The sequence below is a fragment of the Mytilus trossulus genome, unplaced genomic scaffold (assembly GCF_036588685.1).
Source record: "Mytilus trossulus isolate FHL-02 unplaced genomic scaffold, PNRI_Mtr1.1.1.hap1 h1tg000396l__unscaffolded, whole genome shotgun sequence".
NCBI lineage: Eukaryota > Metazoa > Mollusca > Bivalvia > Mytilida > Mytilidae > Mytilus > Mytilus trossulus.
In genome coordinates, this window is record NW_026963346.1 from 544,923 (window position 1) to 557,668 (window position 12,746).

Here is a 12,746-nt window from a genome sequence, read left to right on the forward strand (position 1 = left end):
ATGATCTATAGGTGATGTTTTGTCCTCTGTATGTCCTGAGATCACACTTTATTATTATATTATATGATCTATAGGTGATGTTTTGTCCTCTGTATGTCCTGAGATCACACTTTATTATTATATTATATGATCTATAGGTGATGTTTTGTCCTCTGTATGTCCTGAGATCACACTTTATTATTATATTATATGATCTATAGGTGATGTTTTGTCCTCTGTATGTCCTGAGATCACACTTTATTATTATATTATATATGATCTATAGGTGATGTTTTGTCCTCTGTATGTCCTGAGATCACACTTTATTATTATATTATATATAATCTATAGGTGATGTTTTGTCCTCTGTATGTCCTGAGATCACACTTTATTATTATATTATATATGATCTATAGGTGATGTTTTGTCCTCTGTATGTCCTGAGATCACACTTTATTATTATATTATATAATCTATAGGTGATGTTTTGTCCTCTGTATGTCCTGAGATCACACTTTATTATTATATTATATGATCTATAGGTGATGTTTTGTCCTCTGTATGTCCTGAGATCACACTTTATTATTATATTATATGATCTATAGGTGATGTTTTGTCCTCTGTATGTCCTGATATCACACTTTATTATTATATTATATGATCTATAGGTGATGTTTTGTCCTCTGTATGTCCTGAGATCACACTTTATTATTATATTATATGATCTATAGGTGATGTTTTGTCCTCTGTATGTCCTGAGATCACACTTTATTATTATATTATATAATCTATAGGTGATGTTTTGTCCTCTGTATGTCCTGAGATCACACTTTATTATTATATTATATAATCTATAGGTGATGTTTTGTCCTCTGTATGTCCTGAGATCACACTTTATTATTATATTATATGATCTATAGGTGATGTTTTGTCCTCTGTATGTCCTGAGATCACACTTTATTATTATATTATATAATCTATAGGTGATGTTTTGTCCTCTGTATGTCCTGAGATCACACTTTATTATTATATTATATGATCTATAGGTGATGTTTTGTCCTCTGTATGTCCTGAGATCACACTTTATTATTATATTATATAATCTATAGGTGATGTTTTGTCCTCTGTATGTCCTGAGATCACACTTTATTATTATATTATATGATCTATAGGTGATGTTTTGTCCTCTGTATGTCCTGAGATCACACTTTATTATTATATTATATGATCTATAGGTGATGTTTTGTCCTCTGTATGTCCTGAGATCACACTTTATTATTATATTATATAATCTATAGGTGATGTTTTGTCCTCTGTATGTCCTGAGATCACACTTTATTATTATATTATATGATCTATAGGTGATGTTTTGTCCTCTGTATGTCCTGAGATCACACTTTATTATTATATTATATAATCTATAGGTGATGTTTTGTCCTCTGTATGTCCTGAGATCACACTTTATTATTATATTATATGATCTATAGGTGATGTTTTGTCCTCTGTATGTCCTGAGATCACACTTTATTATTATATTATATGATCTATAGGTGATGTTTTGTCCTCTGTATGTCCTGAGATCACACTTTATTATTATATTATATAATCTATAGGTGATGTTTTGTCCTCTGTATGTCCTGAGATCACACTTTATTATTATATTATATGATCTATAGGTGATGTTTTGTCCTCTGTATGTCCTGAGATCACACTTTATTATTATATTATATGATCTATAGGTGATGTTTTGTCCTCTGTATGTCCTGAGATCACACTTTATTATTATATTATATATGATCTATAGGTGATGTTTTGTCCTCTGTATGTCCTGAGATCACACTTTATTATTATATTATATAATCTATAGGTGATGTTTTGTCCTCTGTATGTCCTGAGATCACACTTTATTATTATATTATATAATCTATAGGTGATGTTTTGTCCTCTGTATGTCCTGAGATCACACTTTATTATTATATTATATAATCTATAGGTGATGTTTTGTCCTCTGTATGTCCTGAGATCACACTTTATTATTATATTATATGATCTATAGGTGATGTTTTGTCCTCTGTATGTCCTGAAATCACACTTTATTATTTTATTATATGGTCTATAGGTGATGTTTTGTCCTCTGTATGTCCTGAGATCACACTTTATTATTATATTATATGGTCTATAGGTGATGTTTTGTCCTCTGTATGTCCTGAGATCACACTTTATTATTATATTATATATGATCTATAGGTGATGTTTTGTCCTCTGTATGTCCTGAGATCACACTTTATTATTATATTATATATGATCTATAGGTGATGTTTTGTCCTCTGTATGTCCTGAGATCACACTTTATTATTATATTATATATGATCTATAGGTGATGTTTTGTCCTCTGTATGTCCTGAGATCACACTTTATTATTATATTATATGATCTATAGGTGATGTTTTGTCCTCTGTATGTCCTGAGATCACACTTTATTATTATATTATATGATCTATAGGTGATGTTTTGTCCTCTGTACGTCCTGAGATCACACTTTATTATTATATTATATAATCTATAGGTGATGTTTTGTCCTCTGTATGTCCTGAGATCACACTTTATTATTATATTATATATGATCTATAGGTGATGTTTTGTCCTCTGTATGTCCTGAGATCACACTTTATTATTATATTATATGATCTATAGGTGATGTTTTGTCCTCTGTATGTCCTGAGATCACACTTTATTATTATATTATATGATCTATAGGTGATGTTTTGTCCTCTATATGTCCTGAGATCACACTTTATTATTATATTATATGATCTATAGGTGATGTTTTGTCCTCTGTACGTCCTGAGATCACACTTTATTATTATATTATATAATCTATAGGTGATGTTTTGTCCTCTGTACGTCCTGAGATCACACTTTATTATTATATTATATATGATCTATAGGTGATGTTTTGTCCTCTGTATGTCCTGAGATCACACTTTATTATTATATTATATGATCTATAGGTGATGTTTTGTCCTCTGTATGTCCTGAGATCACACTTTATTATTATATTATATATGATCTATAGGTGATGTTTTGTCCTCTGTATGTCCTGAGATCACACTTTATTATTATATTATATGATCTATAGGTGATGTTTTGTCCTCTGTATGTCCTGAGATCACACTTTATTATTATATTATATATGATCTATAGGTGATGTTTTGTCCTCTGTATGTCCTGAGATCACACTTTATTATTATATTATATATAATCTATAGGTGATGTTTTGTCCTCTGTATGTCCTGAGATCACACTTTATTATTATATTATATATGATCTATAGGTGATGTTTTGTCCTCTGTATGTCCTGAGATCACACTTTATTATTATATTATATAATCTATAGGTGATGTTTTGTCCTCTGTATGTCCTGAGATCACACTTTATTATTATATTATATGATCTATAGGTGATGTTTTGTCCTCTGTATGTCCTGAGATCACACTTTATTATTATATTATATGATCTATAGGTGATGTTTTGTCCTCTGTATGTCCTGATATCACACTTTATTATTATATTATATGATCTATAGGTGATGTTTTGTCCTCTGTATGTCCTGAGATCACACTTTATTATTATATTATATGATCTATAGGTGATGTTTTGTCCTCTGTATGTCCTGAGATCACACTTTATTATTATATTATATAATCTATAGGTGATGTTTTGTCCTCTGTATGTCCTGAGATCACACTTTATTATTATATTATATAATCTATAGGTGATGTTTTGTCCTCTGTATGTCCTGAGATCACACTTTATTATTATATTATATGATCTATAGGTGATGTTTTGTCCTCTGTATGTCCTGAGATCACACTTTATTATTATATTATATAATCTATAGGTGATGTTTTGTCCTCTGTATGTCCTGAGATCACACTTTATTATTATATTATATGATCTATAGATGATGTTTTGTCCTCTGTATGTCCTGAGATCACACTTTATTATTATATTATATAATCTATAGGTGATGTTTTGTCCTCTGTATGTCCTGAGATCACACTTTATTATTATATTATATGATCTATAGGTGATGTTTTGTCCTCTGTATGTCCTGAGATCACACTTTATTATTATATTATATGATCTATAGGTGATGTTTTGTCCTCTGTATGTCCTGAGATCACACTTTATTATTATATTATATAATCTATAGGTGATGTTTTGTCCTCTGTATGTCCTGAGATCACACTTTATTATTATATTATATGATCTATAGGTGATGTTTTGTCCTCTGTATGTCCTGAGATCACACTTTATTATTATATTATATAATCTATAGGTGATGTTTTGTCCTCTGTATGTCCTGAGATCACACTTTATTATTATATTATATGATCTATAGGTGATGTTTTGTCCTCTGTATGTCCTGAGATCACACTTTATTATTATATTATATGATCTATAGGTGATGTTTTGTCCTCTGTATGTCCTGAGATCACACTTTATTATTATATTATATAATCTATAGGTGATGTTTTGTCCTCTGTATGTCCTGAGATCACACTTTATTATTATATTATATGATCTATAGGTGATGTTTTGTCCTCTGTATGTCCTGAGATCACACTTTATTATTATATTATATGATCTATAGGTGATGTTTTGTCCTCTGTATGTCCTGAGATCACACTTTATTATTATATTATATATGATCTATAGGTGATGTTTTGTCCTCTGTATGTCCTGAGATCACACTTTATTATTATATTATATAATCTATAGGTGATGTTTTGTCCTCTGTATGTCCTGAGATCACACTTTATTATTATATTATATAATCTATAGGTGATGTTTTGTCCTCTGTATGTCCTGAGATCACACTTTATTATTATATTATATAATCTATAGGTGATGTTTTGTCCTCTGTATGTCCTGAGATCACACTTTATTATTATATTATATGATCTATAGGTGATGTTTTGTCCTCTGTATGTCCTGAAATCACACTTTATTATTTTATTATATGGTCTATAGGTGATGTTTTGTCCTCTGTATGTCCTGAGATCACACTTTATTATTATATTATATGGTCTATAGGTGATGTTTTGTCCTCTGTATGTCCTGAGATCACACTTTATTATTATATTATATATGATCTATAGGTGATGTTTTGTCCTCTGTATGTCCTGAGATCACACTTTATTATTATATTATATATGATCTATAGGTGATGTTTTGTCCTCTGTATGTCCTGAGATCACACTTTATTATTATATTATATATGATCTATAGGTGATGTTTTGTCCTCTGTATGTCCTGAGATCACACTTTATTATTATATTATATGATCTATAGGTGATGTTTTGTCCTCTGTATGTCCTGAGATCACACTTTATTATTATATTATATATGATCTATAGGTGATGTTTTGTCCTCTGTATGTCCTGAGATCACACTTTATTATTATATTATATGATCTATAGGTGATGTTTTGTCCTCTGTATGTCCTGAGATCACACTTTATTATTATATTATATAATCTATAGGTGATGTTTTGTCCTCTGTATGTCCTGAGATCACACTTTATTATTATATTATATATGATCTATAGGTGATGTTTTGTCCTCTGTATGTCCTGAGATCACACTTTATTATTATATTATATGATCTATAGGTGATGTTTTGTCCTCTGTATGTCCTGAGATCACACTTTATTATTATATTATATATAATCTATAGGTGATGTTTTGTCCTCTGTATGTCCTGAGATCACACTTTATTATTATATTATATGATCTATAGGTGATGTTTTGTCCTCTGTATGTCCTGAGATCACACTTTATTATTATATTATATAATCTATAGGTGATGTTTTGTCCTCTGTATGTCCTGAGATCACACTTTATTATTATATTATATAATCTATAGGTGATGTTTTGTCCTCTGTATGTCCTGAGATCACACTTTATTATTATATTATATAATCTATAGGTGATGTTTTGTCCTCTGTATGTCCTGAGATCACACTTTATTATTATATTATATGATCTATAGGTGATGTTTTGTCCTCTGTATGTCCTGAGATCACACTTTATTATTATATTATATATGATCTATAGGTGATGTTTTGTCCTCTGTATGTCATGAGATCACACTTTATTATTATATTATATGATCTATAGGTGATGTTTTGTCCTCTGTATGTCCTGATATCACACTTTATTATTATATTATATGATCTATAGGTGATGTTTTGTCCTCTGTATGTCCTGAGATCACACTTTATTATTATATTATATGATCTATAGGTGATGTTTTGTCCTCTGTATGTCCTGAGATCACACTTTATTATTATATTATATGATCTATAGGTGATGTTTTGTCCTCTGTATGTCCTGAGATCACACTTTATTATTTTATTATATGGTCTATAGGTGATGTTTTGTCCTCTGTATGTCCTGAGATCACACTTTATTATTATATTATATGGTCTATAGGTGATGTTTTGTCCTCTGTATGTCCTGAGATCACACTTTATTATTATATTATATATGATCTATAGGTGATGTTTTGTCCTCTGTATGTCCTGAGATCACACTTTATTATTATATTATATATGATCTATAGGTGATGTTTTGTCCTCTGTATGTCCTGAGATCACACTTTATTATTATATTATATGATCTATAGGTGATGTTTTGTCCACTGTATGTCCTGAGATCACACTTTATTATTATATTATGTAATCTATAGGTGATGTTTTGTCCTCTGTATGTCCTGAGATCACACTTTATTATTATATTATATGATCTATAGGTGATGTTTTGTCCTCTGTATGTCCTGAGATCACACTTTATTATTATATTATATGATCTATAGGTGATGTTTTGTCCTCTGTATGTCCTGAGATCACACTTTATTATTATATTATATGATCTATAGGTGATGTTTTGTCCTCTGTATGTCCTGAGATCACACTTTATTATTATATTATATAATCTATAGGTGATGTTTTGTCCTCTGTATGTCCTGAGATCACACTTTATTATTATATTATATGATCTATAGGTGATGTTTTGTCCTCTGTATGTCCTGAGATCACACTTTATTATTATATTATATGATCTATAGGTGATGTTTTGTCCTCTGTATGTCCTGAGATCACACTTTATTATTATATTATATGATCTATAGGTGATGTTTTGTCCTCTGTATGTCCTGAGATCACACTTTATTATTATATTATATGATCTATAGGTGATGTTTTGTCCTCTGTATGTCCTGAGATCACACTTTATTATTATATTATATAATCTATAGGTGATGTTTTGTCCTCTGTATGTCCTGAGATCACACTTTATTATTATATTATATGATCTATAGGTGATGTTTTGTCCTCTGTATGTCCTGAGATCACACTTTATTATTATATTATATAATCTATAGGTGATGTTTTGTCCTCTGTATGTCCTGAGATCACACTTTATTATTATATTATATGATCTATAGGTGATGTTTTGTCCTCTGTATGTCCTGAGATCACACTTTATTATTATATTATATAATCTATAGGTGATGTTTTGTCCTCTGTATGTCCTGAGATCACACTTTATTATTATATTATATGATCTATAGGTGATGTTTTGTCCTCTGTATGTCCTGAGATCACACTTTATTATTATATTATATAATCTATAGGTGATGTTTTGTCCTCTGTATGTCCTGAGATCACACTTTATTATTATATTATATGATCTATAGGTGATGTTTTGTCCTCTGTATGTCCTGAGATCACACTTTATTATTATATTATATAATCTATAGGTGATGTTTTGTCCTCTGTATGTCCTGAGATCACACTTTATTATTATATTATATGATCTATAGGTGATGTTTTGTCCTCTGTATGTCCTGAGATCACACTTTATTATTATATTATATGATCTATAGGTGATGTTTTGTCCTCTGTATGTCCTGAGATCACACTTTATTATTATATTATATGATCTATAGGTGATGTTTTGTCCTCTGTATGTCCTGAGATCACACTTTATTATTATATTATATAATCTATAGGTGATGTTTTGTCCTCTGTATGTCCTGAGATCACACTTTATTATTATATTATATATGATCTATAGGTGATGTTTTGTCCTCTGTATGTCCTGAGATCACACTTTATTATTATATTATATATGATCTATAGGTGATGTTTTGTCCTCTGTATGTCCTGAGATCACACTTTATTATTATATTATATATGATCTATAGGTGATGTTTTGTCCTCTGTATGTCCTGAGATCACACTTTATTATTATATTATATATGATCTATAGGTGATGTTTTGTCCTCTGTATGTCCTGAGATCACACTTTATTATTATATTATATATGATCTATAGGTGATGTTTTGTCCTCTGTATGTCCTGAGATCACACTTTATTATTATATTATATATGGTCTATAGGTGATGTTTTGTCCTCTGTATGTCCTGAGATCACACTTTATTATTATATTATATATGATCTATAGGTGATGTTTTGTCCTCTGTATGTCATGAGATCACACTTTATTATTATATTATATAATCTATAGGTGATGTTTTGTCCTCTGTATGTCCTGAGATCACACTTTATTATTATATTATATGATCTATAGGTGATGTTTTGTCCTCTGTATGTCCTGAGATCACACTTTATTATTATATTATATAATCTATAGGTGATGTTTTGTCCTCTGTATGTCCTGAGATCACACTTTATTATTATATTATATAATCTATAGGTGATGTTTTGTCCTCTGTATGTCCTGAGATCACACTTTATTATTATATTATATAATCTATAGGTGATGTTTTGTCCTCTGTATGTCCTGAGATCACACTTTATTATTATATTATATGATCTATAGGTGATGTTTTGTCCTCTGTATGTCCTGAGATCACACTTTATTATTATATTATATAATCTATAGGTGATGTTTTGTCCTCTGTATGTCCTGAGATCACACTTTATTATTATATTATATAATCTATAGGTGATGTTTTGTCCTCTGTATGTCCTGAGATCACACTTTATTATTATATTATATAATCTATAGGTGATGTTTTGTCCTCTGTATGTCCTGAGATCACACTTTATTATTATATTATATGATCTATAGGTGATGTTTTGTCCTCTGTATGTCCTGAGATCACACTTTATTATTATATTATATAATCTATAGGTGATGTTTTGTCCTCTGTACGTCCTGAGATCACACTTTATTATTATATTATATGATCTATAGGTGATGTTTTGTCCTCTGTATGTCCTGAGATCACACTTTATTATTATATTATATAATCTATAGGTGATGTTTTGTCCTCTGTATGTCCTGAGATCACACTTTATTATTATATTATATAATCTATAGGTGATGTTTTGTCCTCTGTATGTCCTGAGATCACACTTTATTATTATATTATATGATCTATAGGTGATGTTTAGTCCTCTGTATGTCCTGAGATCACACTTTATTATTATATTATATAATCTATAGGTGATGTTTTGTCCTCTGTTTGTCCTGAGATCACACTTGCCCTGTTCTCTGTTTGTTTCCATGGCGATACCAAACCTTGGGAAGAAAAAGGAAGTGGAAATGGCTGGCAAAGGGAGATCACTACAGCTAGAACTATTGGGTGATGCTAAATATGATCTGAGTTTTAAATTGAGGTATTGAATATAATTATTATGCTACAACTTTGAAATATAACATAGAAGTTGAATCTGAATGAATCATATGGTAATGTCCTAATGTATTTCTGAAACAAGACACAACAATTCCATGTAGAAAATCCAACAAAACATCGTTAAAGCAGTCTGTTAAATGATGCTTTCTATGTAAATAGTGCACAGAAAAGGAATTTTACAAATGATTACTGATTGCCAATTCTCTTAAAATTACAAGTATCATTGAAGAAGAATACATTGATGGTTCTCATACTGTTGATCACATTATTGGTACATAAACTCTCATTTTATAACATTTTCAAATATAGCTTTTAAACTACGGTATATGTATCAAAATTATAAAAAGTAAAGTAGGGGTTAGCAGGCAAAATATGTATTTACATTACATGGATCAAACTAGAGGATTCCAAATAAAAACTCAAAAACGAGAGGAGTGAACATCTTTTTAAGATCTCATGTAATAACCTTGACCTCTATTTATAATCTTTTAAGGATGAATATTTTCTTTTTCAGGTCAGATACTGACAAAGTTGACCCTGCATTGACCTTGACCCCTGAGCTTATTAACCAGGTTGAGAGGAAAGAAACTAAAAAATGTGATTTTGATAAGATGTTGGCTGTGATGAATGACCAGTGGTCAGATAAATGGCCATACACAGGATACTCTATTAGGTAAGTTGACAGTGATTGACCAGGAATTACAATGGTCACCATACAGATTTGTATACATATAGGGTGCTGTAAACAGTTTCGTATAAAAAACTAGGGGTTATTCCCTGACTAAAAATAACCATGGAGGGAAACCCCTGTTTATTAACTCAATTGGTGCAAAAGTATCATGTTTTTTGTGTTTGATTGTAAAAAATAGTTAATTAGCTTTCAATTAAAACAGGTTGAATGATTGAAATATTTTTAAAAATTAAATTAACTTTACATGTTTTGAGGGGAGACAACTTTGTAAACATCCTGTTTTTTTGGCAGTGAAAATTGAAAACTTATTTGCAGCCACTGTAGCTCTTTTCGGAGCAGGAAACCGTACCCTGAAACAAGATTTTTTTGAAAGGCCAGGTAAAAACCTACAAATTTCATACAGTTTTGATTATGAAAAATGTGCATGGATCATGTCTTCATGTCTGTGCACATGACCTGGTTTCAAGTTTTTTCTGTCAAAATTAGAGCTTTTTTCCCCCATGTTCATTGGATGGAATGTTTTTAATATATTAAAAGTACACAGTATTTTTATTTCATTATAAACTAGAGAACATTCTGATTCCAGTGATATCAAGTTTTATACAAGTATCTTTATTAATCAGTCCACCACTAAGGGTCACTTATCCATGGTCCCTAAAAATGTGACGTCATAGAACAAAACTGTTGATTGCACCCTTAATTAAAGGGACAAATATATATTATAGTGATGTTTTAGCATAGAAAAGTGCATGCGAATGGAGTAAAATAATTCTGAAAAATATTGTACGGCATGTATACTTTAATTTAAAAGCATCAGTTTGGTATATTTAATGCAAATATTACAGATTTGTACATAGCAACCAGAAATAAGAAAACCAGACTCTGCGCGAATATTGAAGTTTTTTGCATCTTTTTGCGACGTCATGATATTTTATTTAATCTCTCATATATTTGAAACCATAGGTTGCACATTTAAAGTGTAGATATTTTCTACTTTGACCTTTACTACTGATCAGTGTGACATAAATCTTAATTCATTATATTATATATTTGGTACTTTTTATAGTCTTAAAGGTACATGTGCCATTCCTAAGAAAAACACTTTTTCCATATTTTTCTCAACTCAGCTATAACTTAGTTCACATAATACTAGGGACAAAATATATTTCAAGTAACTTTAGTCATGCTTATTTCATAGTTTTTATTCTATTTATTTAAAAGAAACCCTATTTTATGAATTATTTTCTTTGTAAAACTGATGAAAATGGGATACAGGAAATGTTTGGAATTAGCTGGTTTAACTGTTTGCCACTGGCCAATATGTCAGTACTACGCGACATGAGAAAAGAGCTGTATTATCACTATTCATGGTCACAATCCTTAAAGTAAGACATCATTTTAATCGGTATAGTGTACAGATTCAGAAAAGCTAAGAAATTTTAATATATTGAATATAAAGTTTTGCCTTAAAGGGACAAATATATATTATAGTGATGTTTTAGCATAGAAAAGTGCATGCGAATGGAGTAAAATAATTCTGAAAAATATTGTACGGCATGTATACTTTAATTTAAAAGCATCAGTTTGGTATATTTAATGCAAATATTACAGATTTGTACATAGCAACCAGAAATAAGAAAACCAGACTCTGCTCAAATATTGAAGTTTTTTGCATCTTTTTGTGACGTCATGATATTTTATTTAATCTCTCATATATTTGAAACCATAGGTTGCACATTTAAAGTGTAGATATTTTCTACTTTGACCTTTACTACTGATCAGTGTGACATAAATCTTAATTCATTATATTATATATTTGGTACTTTTTATAGTCTTAAAGGTACATGTGCCATTCCTAAGAAAAACACTTTTTCCATATTTTTCTCAACTCAGCTATAACTTAGTTCACATAATACTAGGGACAAAATATATTTCAAGTAACTTTAGTCATGCTTATTTCATAGTTTTTATTCTATTTATTTAAAAGAAACCCTATTTTATGAATTATTTTCTTTGTAAAACTGATGAAAATGGGATACAGGAAATGTTTGGAATTAGCTGGTTTAACTGTTTGCCACTGGCCAATATGTCAGTACTACGCGACATGAGAAAAGAGCTGTATTATCACTATTCGTGGTCACAATCCTTAAAGTAAGACATCATTTTAATCGGTATAGTGTACAGATTCAGAAAAGCTAAGAAATTTTAATATATTGAATATAAAGTTTTGCCTTAAGGGTGCTGTAAACAGTTTCGTATAAAAAACTAGGGGTTATTCCCTGACTAAAAATAACCATGGAGGGAAACCCCTGTTTATTAACTCAATTGGTGCAAAAGTATCATG

The 12,746-nt window shown here is 29.8% G+C and overlaps 1 protein-coding gene across 1 annotated transcript in view; it reads left to right on the forward strand.

Annotated features, from left to right (window-relative positions):
- LOC134702083 (intermembrane lipid transfer protein VPS13B-like) overlaps nucleotides 1-12,746 on the forward strand; it is a 100,685-nt gene that overhangs the window by 66,685 nt on the left and 21,254 nt on the right. Inside the window, exons 42-43 of the mRNA XM_063563173.1 lie at nucleotides 9,522-9,694; nucleotides 10,226-10,384. Of these exons, the coding sequence (XP_063419243.1) occupies nucleotides 9,522-9,694; nucleotides 10,226-10,384 (332 nt within the window). The remainder of the gene's footprint in view (nucleotides 1-9,521; nucleotides 9,695-10,225; nucleotides 10,385-12,746) is intronic.